The sequence below is a fragment of the Nannobrachium achirus genome (assembly GCF_963921795.1).
Source record: "Nannobrachium achirus genome assembly, chromosome: 14".
Classification (NCBI taxonomy): domain Eukaryota; kingdom Metazoa; phylum Chordata; class Actinopteri; order Myctophiformes; family Myctophidae; genus Nannobrachium; species Nannobrachium achirus.
The window spans coordinates 25,524,342-25,542,389 of record NC_137821.1 but is presented as its reverse complement, the minus strand read 5'-3'; the positions used below and the strand labels follow the sequence as shown (position 1 = coordinate 25,542,389).

The window sequence follows — 18,048 nt, the reverse complement described above, 5'->3', positions numbered from 1 at the left end:
TTTAGCCCATTGACTATCTAGAAGTCATGTATAGTTTACATTACTGCCAAGCCGAAGGCATACCTTTTTTGTTGTTTATGCATAGATAAACTTGTAGATTCCTGAAACTTTCTCAAAACAGAGTGAACTACACCATAAATACACCTCTATTATTAGTCAGTTGAGCTTACATTATCGTTGCATTTTAATGCAGTTGAAGGTACAAGATTTGATTCAATTGAAAAGTCCAGACAAAAATAGTCCCAGGAAAACATTGCTTAATGAATGAAACTCGAAGGCCCATGACTTAATCAAGGCGACGGGGAACATTAGCCGGGGAAGCAGATACTACTACTCTGGGGCTGGGCTTTTCACCTGACATTTTTTATGTGAAAATGTTAATAAAAATAGAAAAATAGGGGACAAAATAGGGAAATCTGCTTTGGAAACAGGAAGCAGCAAACTGCAGACTGCACCCAAATGTTAGGCCATGTCAATTCCTTGCCTTCAAATCAAACAGAAAAGGTTACTGCACATCCCCTTATTCATGCTGGAAAAGACAGAGCCTAATCAAGTGCAGCATACAAAGGTCAAGACAAAATTAATTGTCTACAATGTAAATCACGTAAAAAGAACACTTCTTACTCCCAGTCTCTATAATAAGAAAGCTTTCTGTCTCAGAAGAACCAGGCCTCTAATCTATGATGTTATCTGAAGCTACTGTATCAATAACAACTGGTAGACAAAGCTTCATTTTACATCAACCGTTACTGATCTGAACCATAAATATCTCTCTTTGAGGACACTGTCTGTCACAACGTCACATGAGGACTTCAATCTTTTTCCCCAGGTGTTGAAAACAAAGAAACCCAACAACAATAGTGTCCGCATGAAAGCCATGCATTTTGACCGATACTGTACTGTTAAATGTAAGTGTCCAACAACAAGTCTATGCCAGACAGCGCATAGGGAAACCTTTACTTCTTAAAATCCATGCCTTTAGGTCTGTTCATCATATTAATATAACAAGTGTGAGCATTCTGAGCAACAGATTGGATAAGGACCTAATCAAAACCTGAACCGTCTTAAATAAGCTCTAGGAGTCTGCGGTGGGTGTGAGTAGGTATGTGCGTATATGCGTGTGCAGGGCTGTCACGATATGACATTTTAACATGACGATTAATTGTCACTCAAATAATTGCGATTAACGATTTAATTGTGTTTTTGTTGTTGACAATTACATTTCTGTTTGGCTTGTAGGCTTTGAAGTTGCACAAGGCAGATATGACATATAACCTAAATAAACAAAAATGGACTACTTTATACTTAAAAAAGAACATTGATAGTGGAAATAGCTGATCTACAAGCTCACAACACGTCGCATCGAGCTTGTAGATCTGCTATTTCCACTATTTTTGATTTTTTTTTTTTAAATATATGAACGTTTTTCTACATGGAAACGATTATGACGATTATGAAATATAATCACGATTATGTTGAATAATTGCGACAGCCCTATGCGTGTGTCTAGTCTAGCTGCAGACAAACTGATCAGCCGCAAATTTCTTGTGAACGATGCCAGTAGGTTTAAGGAAATAAGTTCCCATTTCTTTTGTAGTTATTACTCATGGTGTGACTATTCTTTTTTAACTTTTTTAAACTTCCATTTATACTCAAGGTCGTATTCACAGGGAAGCCATGATGTTATAAGAACTTCCTTGATGATGTGACAAAGAAGAGGGCAAAATAAAGTTAATTTTAAAGTAACAATGTAGTAGGCTATATGCGACTATACAATTTCGACACTAAGTCTAATCCTGGTTTCATGCTAAAACATACAATCAATGAACGTGACATCTGAGCCTGGATACTGAACCAGCAGCATTGTTCCTACCATGCACTGTTCGCGGCTGATACGAACAATAAGACTCTCCGACCTACTTACTTACTGCACAAACAGCCTAAATTCGGGTGTAGCTATAGGAAATTAGGAATAAATGCACTTTCAAATCTATTCAAACTTTTAATAGAAAATATGATAGGTTCGGTGTTAAGGTCAGGTAATTGCATAGGGGACAGGTAGGGCAGTGGTGGTATGGATTTTCAGTTATCGCGGTAATAATTCACTGTTTACCGACGGTATTGCGTTCTCCCTAAAAAGGTTGTTTTGAATGATATATTTTTTAATAGAAATGCATGTGAATAAAAAAATAAACGCGATATAATGGCGGTTATCAACTCAACACCGCGGTATGCATTACACAACCGCAGTATGGCGGCTATTGCACCCAGCCCTAGGGACTGGTTCAGAGAACTGATGAGAAAGGTTGTCTTGTGTAGTGTCACATTATATTTGGGATCAGTTTAACAAACGTTTGACAGTCAAAAAGAGTCTTATTTATTCCTAGACTTTACATAAACGTACAACCACTCCCTCTTGGCTCTGATGGTGTTCAATATAGAAAAAAACTATTAAATTACATTTTGGGCAAAATGTTGTTTTCCATAACCTGCAATGGGGTAGTCCACGGCCAAGCATTGTGATTGGTCAAAAGCAGCCATTCCAGCATTCTGATTGGTCAACGACTGTGATATTACACAATTTATATTGGTCAAAGACAGCCATTCCAGTATTCTTCTAATTGGTTAAAAACAGTCAGACGTCACAGCAATCTGACATTAACTAGTTTAGCTTGTTGCTAGACTAGTGTTTCTCAATCTTTTTTGGCTTGAGTACCCCCTTTCCCAGATTTTTTAATCCAAGTACCCCCTTTACCCGACAAAAATGTTTTCCTTATGAAACTGCAATTAAAACCATCACAAATAAGAGAGGGGGTGAGAGTTTCAAATGGTGCCTCCTGAACAGATTTATTTTCAACACCGTGGCCATATCATTTCAGTCCAGTTTTCATGTCAATAAGTTACATTCAAACACATCCCAGTTGCCTGGTACCATAATTTGGGTTAGAAATGATCAGGCTCACGTTTGTCCAAGTGTCATCATTAAACATAACAGTGATTTATAGGTCTACTTCTATTTTTCTTTTTTGGGGGCATTTTCTCTGAGTACCCCCTGCAGTACCTCCGCGTAACCCCATTTGAGAAACACTGGACTAGATTAAGGAAGGAACTACTTTAAAAACACAGCAGTTTTTCCACCCGTAAATTATGTTTGAGATTTTGCTGAATAACTTGAATAACACAAGAGACTGCGGTGGTGGAAAGTCACTAAGTACATTTATTCAAGTACTTTATTAAAGTAGTATTTTTGAGGTATTTGTACTTTACTGGAGCACGTCCAATTTCCAATACTTTTACTCCACTACATCTCCGATCCAAAAATTGTACTTTAACTCCATTACATTACATTTCAACACATATTACTAATTAGATTTTTATTACAAAACATATATTAACCACTTCAGCCCTATATAGGCCTACATTTTGGCCATTTGAAAATAGCAGATCTACATGCTCGCGATGCGACACCATAAGCCTGTAGATCTGCTATTTTCAAAAGATTGTTATACATTTGAAATCTTGAAAATGGGATATTCTGCATAATGAGTACTTTTAATTTTGGTACTTTAAGTACATTTTGATACCAACACTTAAATGCCTTTTACCTAAGTAAATTATGAATACCAGACTTCTACGTGTAACAGTATTTCTACATTGCAGATACTTTTACCTAAGTAAAGAATGCGAGTACTTTTTCCACTATACTGTCTGCATGCATATTAGCATCGTTAGCCTTGTGGCTACCATGTAGCCACGTGTAGGCCGGCCACAATGCTGCTAGCATGCTAATCCAATCCCAACAAGTGCAATGCTCAAAAACTGAAACAACCACTGGGTGTTTTTATTGTTAATACTGTAGTTATTGTTCACATTAAACAGCAGTGTGTGTGGCTTGTCAGTTGTCTCTAAAGTACCAGGTAATAGCTGCAGCTAGCATGGCAAGCAACAGAGGCTACAGTAGCTCTGGTGTCTGGGTCTCTAACGCTCTGCCAGGGAGCAGGCTCAGATACAGGACAAGCAATTCCACTGCCCTACGAGGGCTTGACTTTAGTACAAAAAATAAACAAAACTACTGCACTACTCACCTAAACAAAAGGCAGTTTTGCGTTGCTGAAAGTCTATTCTGCCGGGTGGCATGCCTATCAGCACCCCACCTTCTCTGTAAAATAAAAACTTTGGGCAGAAAATAAAATATGTCTGTCAGACGGAAATTATTTTGTTTACTTCACACCGCAACACAGCGCCCCCTAGAGACACCGTCAATGTGTATTACCATTGACCATAGTCTGTAGGGGGCGCTGTGGCGTAAACAGAATAATTTCCGTCTGGCGGACATAATTTATTTTCTGCTCAAAAGGTGTATTTTATAGAGAAGGTGGGGTGCCGAGAGGCTTCCCAGTTCCCACCCTGGAGAATAGACTTTCAACAACACAAGACTGCCATTGTTTAGGCGAGTAGTGAAGTAGTTTTGTTTATTTCTTCTTACTGAAGTCGAGCCGTGGTATTCCCTGTCCTGTATCTGAGCCGCGTCCCTGGCACAGCGTCAGAGAGACCTCGCTAGCCGCAATATGAACCAGAGCTAGGCTACAACAACAAACACTCCAGAGAGCTTTATTATTACATACCCGTCAGAGGACGATTTCTTTTTATTCGACGCGTGATCGTCGCCCAGATCTAATCGATGTCGCTTCGACATGTTCGATCATCCGACTCTCCACCGGAGTGTTAAGATAAACAATGATTGATTGTGTGAATAATAACCATGCAGTTTATGCTCTCATCACCCCGCTTAAAAAACACTACACCGGCAAAATGGCGACCGGAAGCTCTTCTTACCTCATCGTTATTATTATTAACCTTCTTGTTGCTAAAACGACTGTCTCTGCGGAGAAGCTGTGATGATGATGTGAGAGAGAGACGTCTCTGTCGCGCGCCGTGCGTGAGAGCGGTCTCTTTGTTGTTATTGGTGTGTGCGGCACATGATCCTCATCCTGATGTACGTGGTGGTCCTTCCTGAACGCACGGGTTGGGGATGGATGCTGCTGCTGGTGGTGATGATGATGATGATGATGATGCAGGCGGTCTGCCGGGTCTGGTGTTAAGTAACTAAGTACATTTACTTAAGTAGCCTACTGTACTTAAAGGAGTAGTTCATCCCCAAAATATATTGTGTTCTATTGATTAGTCACTCCAAGGAGACTTGAGTTCATTGATACTTTGTTGTATTTGTCGCATTCCTAAGACAATTATTATAAAAAAAATCGATTATAGTAAATGTCCATGCTGTGTTCTATCCGTCTGTCATTCAGTGTTATATATACTTCAATGGTTTCCTGTGTAAATCAGCCAAGTGCTTTTCAGTTGACCTTGTACCAGTGAACTGTACCGTCATGAAATTGTACCTTTTTCTATGCAAACTTCTAATAAAGTCTTCAATCAATCAATGTACCCCCATTGATTCTGGATGGGGACCCAAATGCATGGGCCTGGATGGGGACCCAGATACATGGGCCTGGATGGGGACCCAGATACATGGGCCTGGATGGGGACCCAAATGCATTTGTGTGAGAATCAATGGGGGTAAATTTAGGGTCAAGGGTCAATAAATCTACCCCCATTGATTCTGACCCAAATGCATTTGGGTCCCCCTCCCCTCCAGGGCATTATTTGGGTCCCCATCCAGGCCTATGCAAATGTACCCCCATCCAGAATCAATGGGGGTACATTTACTATAATCATTTTATTTCGTCATAGGAATGCGACAAATACAAAAAAATATTATTGAACTCTAGTCTCCATGTTGTGACTAATCAATAGGAAAAAAATCACACTCGTGTGAACTGAGCGGTGGTGTGTGTGTGTGTGTGTGTGTGTGTGTGTGTGTGTGTGTGTGTGTGTGTGTGTGTGTGTGTGTGTGTGTGTGTCTGTCTGTCTGTCTGTCTGTCTGTCTGTCTGTCTGTCTGTCTGTCTGTCTGTCTGTCTGTCTGTCTGTCTGTCTGTCTGTCTGTCTGTCTGTCTGTCTGTCTGTCTGTCTGTCTGTCTGTCTGTCTGTCTGTCTGTCTGTCTGTCTGTCTGTCTGTGTGTGTGTGTGTGTGTGTGTGTGTGTGTGTGTGTGTGTGCAACAGCGCCCCTCCCTTAACATGTGTGGTCAGAAAAGGTTACTGCAGGCTACAGACAGACAGACAGACACGGAGACAGACAGACAGACAGACCCACACACACGGCCACGTATAGGAGCGTTGTGACCACCGCTCAAAAAAAATGTTTTGGGGGTGAAGCCACACCAAAGTACCTACTGTATGAGAGTGGAATCCCCGTTCCGCCAATGTATTTCACTGAGAATGGACTGTTGTTTGCAGAAATCCTCTATAGTGGTATGAAACCGCCCCCTTCCCATTGAAATGCATTGGAATTTGGCGGAATGGGGAATCCACACTCATAGGTACTTTGGTGGATCAGAGATGTAGTGTAGTTGCCTGGTTAAACCAGACCGAACACAACACCACCCCCTGGCGGTAGTGGTGTTGTAGTACGGTCTGGCACCCAGACCAATCGATTGAGATTCTATTTCCTCAACCAGCTTCAAGGGTTGGCCAATCAGGGTTGTATGCTTGGGGCACGTGGTTTCTGTATAGGCTTGGGGCACGTGGTTTGGGGCAATGACGTAGAAATGAAAGCTCTTCCTGAAATCCCAGACTCTCTTCCCAAAACGAAGTGTGTGATAGAGGCTGGCAACACCAGGCAAGTAGTGTAGTGGAGTAGAAGTAAAAGTATTGAAAATTGGAAATACTTTTACTTCTACTCCACTCCACTACATCTCGGATTCAAATATTATACTTTTAGCCCTAAAAGCTGTCTGCAAAGCTCTTCACTATTTGAAAACTTTAGTTACTTGTTACTTTGCAGATATAAATTATAATAGGCTGGTATATAGGCTAGTTTGTAGATCTGCTATTTTCAAACATTTTGTATTTTTACTTTTGGTACTTTAAGTACTTTTTGATGCCAACACTTTCACACTTTTTCTCAAGTAGGCCTACATTTTGAATTCAGGCCTTTTCTTGTAACAGATTACTTCTACATTGCAGTATTGATACTTTTTACTTAAGTAAATGTGTGTACCTTTTCCACCACTGGTGGATGATAATCAACACAGACACTGGGACACACGTCTGTGCCTCGCTGCTTCAGTTTCACTGCAGTAGGATGTATGTATGTGTTGTGTTTTGCTTTTACACTAGGTCTTGGGAGTGTGAGCGTCTGTGGGTTGTATGACGCTTTAGAGGTGAGAATATGTTGACCATACACATACATATCATTGTGGCAGAAAAAACAAAACAAGACTTGCCAGAGATTTAATTGAGCAACATAACGACCACCATTTCCAATCAAAGTCAAATGGTATGCTTATGAATAGTAGTCTGTTATTTGTATCAATATTCCACAAATGTATGTGGGACTATAGCCTGCATTTTAGTTGTGGTATTTATGTGCATGGCATAATGACTGTGTCATTGATATTACGGCGCTACTCATTATCATGGTGTACAGCTAAAGAAATCTGAAAATGTTAAAAGGTAGGCCTGGCCATAACCAGAAGAGTGTGTGTTATGTTAAATTCATTATTATTTTCTCCAAAATAAAGAATTTGTAAAGTGGTCAGACGATATTTTAACATGCTTGAATAGTTGACATTTAAGGCCAATGTCTTGGTATAAACCAAGTTTATGTACCAGTCCATGCATGTTCAAATCATGCATTGCTTCAGACTATTTTCCAAATTCTTTATTTAATTTTTTTACATTTTGGAAGAAATTGGCACTTTGAGGTTCCCACAATTTTTATGTGCCCACTCTTCCTGTATCTGGCCAGGTCTACAGAATACCAGAGAGAATATACGACTGCAAGTGATGATTCAAGGCTCTAGGAATGGTTTAAACCCCCCTTTTCAGCCTCTACGATTATAATGTGATGAATAATCTGTCACTGAAGACAATCATTGCCATTGACACAGGTAATTACACAGCCTGGACATTGCTAACAAGCTGCGTAATGGCAAATGGCTCATTGCTTATAGCTAGGGATTGATGGTGATGGCTAAGGAGAAGTCAGCGGTACAACAAAGCCATATTAATGCTCTGATATTCAAAGATAATTTAAAATACCAGCCTTTTTTCTATCTGTCTCTCTTTCACAGGCTATTAAATAACAGTCCAATTGTGTGTGAAATGGCTCTGCCAAACAGTGTGTCAGTAAGGACTATGCACTTATATTGTTGCACATAGGAACTGGAACTTGGTCTCTAGTTTAAAATGAACGTAAGTTAGAAGACTGCATTATGATACTATAATTCTCATTATAGAGAATGATATTAAGTAGAAGCAGTGTTTTGCTGTCCATACATACCTCCTTCATTGGTTCATTGAGTTTTGTTCTCTAGAGGAGGAATGTGATAAATGAAAATAAGTTCATTTGATAACATTGTGAATTGGTGCCTGATGAAACAGAAATAATGATGTTAAATACAATGGGAATGTCTATGATATCAGTAATTAAGCCAAAAGTAATGTTATATGCAAACAACTGTGTGTTGCATAACTCAGGGAATCGCAACCTTTTTTCATTTCAACCACCAGTTTAATATGCACTAGGCCTCGGGACCCCCATTTGATACTTTGGGGAGTTTATTTTTATCTCTGGTAGACTGGGGGGTGCATGGGGAGGGGCTGTCGTGAGGCGGCTGCTTTCACTTTTGAAAGTGAAGGCAGACTCAATGAACTCTATGCCTCTTGCTTTACGCCCCCTTTTAATACTTTTTATTTCTATCTCTTAGACCCCCTACAATCGCTTGTTCCCTCTCTCTCTTTCTGTCTGTCTCTTGATTATTATCTCATTTGCCTATCTCTCTCAAACATGCACACACACACGCACGCACGCACACACACGCACGCACACGCAAACACACGCACGCACGCACGCACGCACGCACGCGCACGCACACACACACACACACTCCCCCCCTTGTTAAGGCCTCTTGAGGGTGGCTGTCCATGGTGCTGAAAGTTTCGTCAAATATTTTGCCCAAGCCACAGTTGAATACCTGCCAGTTCTGCTTCACTCTCTTCAGAAACCATGTATTCAGTTTTCTTCCGCACAACAAGAATGTCAGTCCTCTGCATTCCAGCTTGTTACGACCCTGAGGTCGGATGAGGGGAATTCAGTGAGAGGCAAGGCTGTATGTATGTGATCATGTAAAAAATGCAGCATAGCTGAGAGAGGCTATGAGGCTTATCATTCAGCAGCCCTCTGTAAGTAGCACGCCACACTGTGAGAAGCTGCGAAGACTAATATGGATTGATTGATTTATCTTAGTTTGGAGTCTCTTTGACCCAACAGCATGTTTTATCCTAGCGAGGTTCAGGTTTTGATTGCGACCAGGTCGCAGTTTAGTATGTGAAACGGCACATCCTGACTCCGTCTGTCTGGACAGACGTGTACACCTTTTTATGGTCTATGGGTTTGCCGCTCTGACATCATGCTTTGACATCACTGTGATGTCAGGGGAACCACTCTAACAGAATGGGTTTGCCGCTCTGACATCATGCTTTGACATCACTGTGATGTCAGGGGAACCACTCTAACAGAATGGGTTTGCCGCTCTGACATCATGCTTTGACATCACTGTGATGTCAGGGGAACCACTCTAATAGAATGGGTTTGCCGCTATGACATCACGCTCTGACATCACTGTGATGTCAGGGGAACCACACAAACAGAATTATTTTTATGCCCATATATGGAGTTCCCTGATGTCATCAATATTAACTGATTCACAGCCAAATCGCCAAAAATCGCCATTTTGGGGGGGGCTGAGGCAGCCAGATCGCCAAACCTCGCCTTTCTGATCATTTTCTGATTTTTTGGGTATTTTTTTTTGACATTTTTAGAGCAAAAACATATAAGCTTAAGCAATGATTTTGCGATGGAAATGACGTCATCGCCGGAAACCGGAAATCGAGCGTTTCTCCAAAGTAAACAACCATATTTTTTTACATTGGAAGCCATTACAGCAACTCCGCTCTATCTCAGCATCAAAACGTCGGATTTTGATCCGGTTTGAAGTGTCTGTGCGTCTATTGCGCATCTAAGGCACATAGTCGCTAAGTTTTTTAGACCATCAAGCGCGCGTATGGCGTGCATGGGTCCCGCGCTGTTCCATGCTAACGCTAATGCTAAGTGGATGGTCTGGCTGCTAATTTGAGGCCTTCTAGCAATCGCCAGAGACCTTAATCGTTGGCGACATCTAGTGTACACTATATAGACTACAGCCTACCAAAATGTCATGCATATGAGGGAGATCTACTGTGACTCTGAAAAATTAATAATATTCCTGGCAGTATAGGCGCACAAGCATATTGTAAATGGCTGTGAGTGAGTTGTTTAAGCCCATATCTAACAGAGCTTCATATGGGAATGCCCATATATGGAGGCCACATCGGCCACATACCACACTAACAGAATCCATATATGGCCAAGACAGCCCATATCTGTGTGGCTGGTTCTACAGACAGGTATCTCCATGTATGGAGATTAAATGGATTGTATGTATGATGTCATATGTCATAGGCGTCATAGGACTTTCACATAACGAATAACCTAGTACGCATGTTTGGGCTCTCACAGCATATCTCCATATACAGGACATGGATCTCCATATATGGGTACCATGGGTCTCCATATATAACTGGTCCGATATACATCCCTGGTCAGATGGCCAAGATATGGCATGGCAAATGACAAGATATGACCTCGCCCTTTAGGGCTTGTCGCCCTGAGGCGTCTTACTAGTAGTGAGTAAAAGTACAAAAGTATTGGTATCATTATATCCCATTTCAAGTTTTCAAATGTATAAAAAATTTGACGCATTGTGAGCTTGTACATTGGCTATTTTCAAATGGCCGAAATGTATATATGGTTGAAGTGATTAATGTATGTTTTGTAATAATACCGTAATTGCCGGACTATAAGCCGCGGCTTTTTCCCCATGTTTTGAACCCTGCGGCTTATACAACGGTGCGGCTTATATAGAGATTTTTACAGCTAACGGCCAGTTAGTTAGTTTTATAATTGTCTTTAACAAGGATTTATATATAGATTTTTACAGCTAACGGCCACCAGGGGCGCTCTAGCAGGAAGCAGGAAGGACACCTGCGGCTTATAGTCAGGTGCGGCTTATGTAAACATTTGTTTTTTGTTCTAAATGTAGCAGGTGCGGCTTATATTCAGGTGCGGCTTATAGTCCAGCAATTACGGGTAATCAAAATCTATAAAGTAACTAGTAACTATAAAGTTTTCAAATAATTGTAGTGGAGTAAAATTACAATATTTTCCTCAGAGATGTATGGAGTATAAGTAAAAGTACTGAATATTGGAAATTGCAAACTTAATTCAATATATGTTTTACTTCCTCCCCATCGTAGCTGATTGATTGAAGATTCTTTTAGAGGTTTGCATAGGAAAAGGTACAGGACATTACAGTTCACTGGTACAAAGTCAACGTAAAGGATAAACACCACAAGAAAGCTTTTGGGCTTGTTTCAATCTTACAATTACTGCATATAAATGGAGACCACAGTGTGGACAGCCCTGTTCCAGAAAGGCTACCCACAAAACCAAATGCAATTAATGGTCAAACTCCAAGGTTTTCATATCAGTGACATTTTTACACAATGCTATCCACTTCCTCCAGTTTGGCCACTTCGGTAGTGACTGCACTTAAACTACGACTGTGAATTCAGCAACATCCCAAACACCCAGGGGATTTGGGCAACTTTGGTTCCTGTCATGGCCATGTCCACAAATTGTTACAGTAGGAGTCGTATAGGGCACCGGGACATTGAGTAGTCCTCCATGAGAGGGAAGCACTAAGTGTATGAGTGAATGTATACTGGTATAGTATAGCCTCTGTGTGAGAAGTAGTATACTTGATTTGTACTCAAAACAAGAGCAATCATTTTATTCATTCATGCATTGTGGAATGTGTATATAACTACACCTTCTTCTTTAAACCTGTCCAACATTTGTTATCTACCTTCTGTATGCTACAATACTGTACCATTCCACACTCTATAGTGCTCATCATATATCGTTTCTGGCTATTTCTGCTAATCTTAGATTTGTGGTAAATAATTGTAAATAATTTAAGTGTTTCTCTGCCGTCGCTTCAGTTTAATGCACCAATCTGCAAACATACTGATCTGAAATCAAGCAATTAATAATGCATTGTATAAATAAAGACAAACTACTTCACATTATTGGTAAAATGTGTGTCAATCCGTCTGATGCTTTGGCCTCGTATTGACGTAAACATTAAAGCAGCTTGTTGCTGAATAAAGTTTTTCATTAAAACATGCCTCTATGTATTTACATAAACAAACTGAAATGTGATCAGCACAAATTCTCTGGTGCTTTGAAAGTAAATGTAAGCTACAATGCTTACTTGCAGAGTTTGTGTTAAAGTGATATTATATTGACTGTATCTGCAAGTTCAAATGACAAAGTTACCTGCATTTGGTAGCTTTAAAAGGTCAGGACTGATGAAAACATCAAAAGAGAAAACCTCTGAGTCATCATTCACCAGTGTAAATGAGTAGGGGTGTTGTACCAAATTCTGGGCCCTGGGTACAAGGATTCACTGCGGGCCCCCCATGAATGTTCTTCATAGCGGGAGGGGGTTTAACCCATGCATTTAGACTGGGAAAATGCATTATTTTGAGCTTTAACTATTGAAAAATAGCAGATAGGCCTATACAAGCTCACAGCGCTGCAAGCTTGTAGATCTGCTAAATGAAAAACCTTGAAAATGTGTGCAAGCCTTTGAATATTTCAAATCCTTCTAAGGTTTTTTGAAAAACCTATGTTTCTTTGTCAGTGGTGCTCAAACTTTTTCATGTGAAGGACCCTCCAAAATTATATTTATTTGGCCACGGACCTCCCATCTCAAAGTATTTAGTTCCAGGGACCCCCCAAAAGCAAAATATGAGTTACAAATGTTTGCTTTAAAAACACATATATTCAAAGATTTGCACACATTTTCACAACTTTTCCAAAAATAGCAGATCTACAAGCTTTAACCACTTTAACCCATATGCATTGGCTATTTGAAAATAACCCTTCTGGATAATTTGTCGCCATGCGTTGTAGATCTGCTATTTTCAAAGAATCTTAATATGGTTTGAAACATTTTAACAACACAGATCTTGTATTATGGGGGTTCCTGGCACAACATTATTTTCGCCACGACCAAATACATTAATTTGGTGGTCATTGATGATAGTACGTTCGAGAACCACGGCATTAAAGCAACCGAGCAAAATGGCTGTCATTGCAAAAAGGAAAATACAGAGGCATTTCTAGCAGGTTGACCGCGGGCCACCTCATCTACGGTAGCAACACTGTGAACACATTTAGTTCAGGCCGAACCCCCATGTTGGTAGAGGACAGCGGCGTGCTCTGCTGCTGTGCCGTCCCATCGCTGATATCACCAGGCCCTGTCTGCTCTTATCACGCTGGCCCACCATCTCCTATCTTAATAGAGATCTGACTGTTCGCCATGTGCTACGTGCTGACCCCGAGCATGGCCTTTCTGCTTATCATCCATCCACAAGCTCTCCCACCTCCAGCATCATGCGACTTCAACGGCCTTGCTTCTCAGCGCGGGGCCCAGGGACCCGTGTTGTTGCCGGATCCATTTTTCCTCCATTAAACTTGGACTCTACCGAGGTAGGTCAAAAGTGACAAAGGACTATTAGGTGGCAGTGTCGGCACCATCGTGGAAACCTGCTTCAAGGGTTCTCTTTATGGGATGGCGATGTCGGTCCGTCCGTCCGTCCGTCCGTCCGTGGAATTTGCGGTTCCTTTGTGCTTCCTGGAAGATGAACCCAACTGATTTTGGTGACCTCATGGCCTTCCCTCCAGTGCCTCCTTCAGTGTACTTATCGTTGTTGTCGGGTGGAAACCTTGTATATCCAAGTTTCAAATGTGTACGTTCTTTCGCAAAGTAAAGCCCTGCTTCATCATACAAGGCCGTCGCACAAAAGTAGTGAAAACAGCCGATCTACAAGCACACAACGCCTCGCGGCGTTGTGTGCTTGTAGATCGTCTGTTTTCACTAGTTTGAATCATTTTTAAAATGATAAATGCAAAACGAACGGTTTTGGACATACAAGGTTTTCACCCGACAACGACGTACTATATTATGTCCACCCCACTCTGCCTCTATAACACTTCATTTTCCTTTCTTTTCTTTGTGTCCCTACTTGTGAGAGCATGGGGCTCTAGGGATGGCAACGTTGGTCAGTTCACACCACTAGGTCTGGTTGTGCATAAGGCTCAGCACAGCCTCAAAGTGGTGCCAGCAGGGCTTTAGTCCTGTTGAATGAATGCTAAGAAATGTTGATCTCATACACTCAAAATATACAAACCACAAATAGCCTGTGCACTTTATTAGTTTATTTGTTTTCTCATTCCCTTAAAGTGTGGCAATTCTAGATCTCTCCTGATTAATTAATTGATGAGAAGACCATGGAGAGATGCTAGCAATTTCACTTATCTTGAGGCTCATTTATGACTGATTTTAGATACTCACCGAAACATTCTCCCATTGTATTTATCTATTCATAATATATATTGCTCTGTTGATTAATACTTTATTCCCTTATGTAACCAGTTTTTAGACAAACCTCTGCATCAACATTGTGTCTTTATGTTGTATCGCTACAAACCTGCCACCTTGATTTGTTGTTAATAGTGGCATGAAAGTAAAATGGTTATCCATTTTGAGAACCATTGGTTCATAGGATCTGCAATGGGTTTAGGCCAATGCAAAATGTATGATCAAAAAATGTGCAGCAGTCAAGTAGTTGCCATGTCATTAAACCCAGGTGCCTGTATATACTAAAAATAAATGATGCGAACATGCATTGAGCATCCATGATGCATCAAAATTATAACCTTCACTAGAAATGGGTAGGAAACAAGATGACTGACACACTTTGCCAAATGTATTCACCTTATCTGAGATAATAACAGCCCTGTCACGCACCGGAGTGGAAAGCTACAGCGCTCAAAATCACATCGCCAAGAGAGCAAAGCCCGCTGGGTTTGGTGAACTTGAGCATCCATGAGACACCTCATGATAAAACTCAGGTAAGCGTAAAAAGCAAAGGGAACAGACTGAAGGGTGGGTCATGGGGGGGATGGTTACAGGTCACCTCTAGCTGGGTACTCTGGTTGGTAGAGTAATTAACCTCACCAAGTGGTTGGCCTGGAAACCGGTGGCTCCCAGTGCCCCCGGTTCAACCCCATCCCTTGATTCTTTCGGAGGACCCCAGAGCTGATGGGGTGTCAAACCGTCCCACACCTGGCAGTCCCCGTGGCTCTTTGATCACACTTATTAGAGTCAGCAGATACTGCTGTGTGACCTGCACGGGCTGTCTCACCGCATCCATGGCTCCGCGAGGAGTGGGGGCTGGGAATTAAACAGCGAAACTGGCCCCAAGGATAAGATTAGCAGATGGATGATGTACTGTAACGCATAAAAGGATACCAGCTAATACTAAAAAATGCAGTTACTAAACACACAGAGACGAGCATAAAAGAAATGTGCCGTATGCAAACGCACACTAGGGATGGGATGATATGAAAATGTCATATCACGATTAATGTGACAAAAGAGACCTGCGATTTACAATATTATCGCGATAATCAAAATGTCCCAAAACATCCATTATCCTGGGGCGGAACATTTGCCAAAAAATAGCAGATCTACAAGCTCACAACGCGTCGCGAGGCGACGCGTTGTGAACTTGTAGATCGGCTATTTTTTGGCAAAGAGATAAGGTAGAGAGTGAAAAAAAAAACGACTGTATCAAGTACATACCGGTATATTAAAAATATGTTTTACTAATGGAGGGTTTAAGTGGTACCGGATATGCAGCTCGGAAAATAAAAGGTGAATTGATCCCAGTGCATGACGGAGGACGATATCACAATAAATTAAAATCTCCATGATACGATTATCGCATGAGTGTTTTTTTATCACGATAAACGATAATATCACATATCGTCCCATCCCTAATGCACACTGACACAAACGTGTGTGTGTACTGTACTGTACTGTATAAGGAGTTGAGCACCTACCTCAAACATCTAGATTGTAATTTGTAAAAGGAAGAACAAAATTAAATGTACATTTCTTTGAAACGTTTGCCTCTAATGACATGACCCAAAACAGGGATGCCAGGCTGAATGTGGTTAATTGGCCTACAATAAAGCAAAATCAGGCTGAACCAAGAGAGAACTCTGACATCCCACAGTGCAAAGTGGCAGGCTGTAAACAGCCTAGCAGAGAATGGTTTCGAGGTATCCCTGAAATATTCTGCGCTAGTCTGTTACAGAGCAAAAAAAAAAAAAAGGAAAAAAAAATAAGAGAGAGGGAGAGAAAGAATTGTCAACTTCAATGCATATCACATCTCAAACAACCCCAGGAGGGCAGCCAGTCCTGTTCGCTTCTAGAACAGCGTCGGTCTGTTGTATTGCCAGGCATAATGCAGTGAAAAACTGCATATACCCCGCTATATCACACAATACATCTCTCTGTCATGTCCTGACTTTTCAGATAGAGAAGCGAAGCTCACTAATTTGACGAAAATATTCACGCTCATGCTCATCCCCCCCCCCCCCCCCCCCCTCCAAAAAAAAAAAACTTAACAGGGCTAGACATTTATGAGGTGTCCAAACTGGCACAATGGTGTTCCCTTACAACTTCATTAACTCAGATTCCATCTGCTTTATAAACTTATCAAATTCATTGAAGAAAAAAAGAGAGACTCATTGCAGAAAGCCCAAATCAGCTGCCTGGCAGTGGGCCGACACAGTGTATACTACTGCCTCCCAGCGTTATTTTTTCCCTCTCTCTCTCCCCCCTTGCCTCTATTTTGTGTCAAAGATTAAAAATAGCAAGTGGCCTTCTGCAGAATAAGCAGTTCATGGATTCTGGCTTTGACGTTGTGTTAGCCTGGAGAGGCCAGCTGTCACCTGCATGGCGGGAGTGGAGGGCTCAACACTGATTCCCCGTACGCAGCAGGTTTAGGACTTTGGCTACAAGACAAAATGGGTGTGTCCATTCGTATAATATATTTTACAAAGCTACAAACTTTATTTTTTATTTTGCTTTTTTTTCTGGGAGGCATTACTCCCTTTGTTATGGAAGTGAGATGAGAATCTTTAGTGCCAGCATGTGCAGTTAAACAAAAGAGTCTTTGGACTCAATTGTGGATTTAAAGCAATTAAATGTGAAACAGATGACAAGCGCACCTCCCTCCTGTTCAATAAGTAATTACTTATCACTCCCATAGGTCAAAAGCAAATATACCCCGGGCCTGCTTGAGAATTTGTGTTGGTCCGCACCATAGGCTACTTAATCTTAGTCAGTGCCCAAGGTGAAAAGAAAAGAAAAGAAAAGAAAAGAAAAGAAAAGAAAAGAAAAGAAAAATAGTTTAACCAATTTAATCCATAATGTCGTCAAATGACCAAAAAATAAACCCAGAGCTGTTGCAATTACACTTAACGGGAGAATGGCTTTGAGAACACTGGTCATGATGACATTGTTCAGGGTGATTTTCTGGCTTTATGGGCGCATTTTCTGTCTCAGAACGTTCCAGGTAAATAAACCCCATTTGTGCGTGAAAGCTCCTAACTAACATTTTATGAGTGCTCAAAGTCAGCCTCCCATTGATTGCTATAGTGGAGCAGCCTCGTCTTTTAATGAAACCAGAAACGATACAGGTCTTGGGTTTCTGAGTTCTAGCTTTGGGAGAAGACCAGATTATTTTGATGAATAATTGATAGAACTTTGGGTGGGTGTGAGGAAGGTTGCGTTGAGGTTAGTAAGAGAAGCTAGAATTTATGTCTCATCCCTCTATTCTACCTTTTTTTTCCTGACTTGAGTGAAATGCTAATTTTCTGAATAACCGTCTCTGCATCATT

General features: G+C 41.1%; 1 protein-coding gene across 2 annotated transcripts in view; it reads right to left on the bottom strand.

Annotated features, from left to right (window-relative positions):
* dhx15 (DEAH (Asp-Glu-Ala-His) box helicase 15) overlaps window positions 1-4,964 on the bottom strand; it is a 68,823-nt gene extending 63,859 nt beyond the window's left edge. Inside the window, exon 1 of one of the 2 annotated variants that reach the window (XM_080741285.1) lies at window positions 4,837-4,964. In XM_080741285.1, the coding sequence (XP_080597411.1) occupies window positions 4,837-4,841 (5 nt within the window). In that variant the 5' untranslated portion in view covers window positions 4,842-4,964. Of the gene's footprint in view, window positions 1-4,625; window positions 4,775-4,836 lie in introns of those variants that run through there. The other variant, XM_080741284.1, reaches the window with a different exon arrangement.
* Between the last annotated feature and the right edge of the window lie 13,084 nt (window positions 4,965-18,048).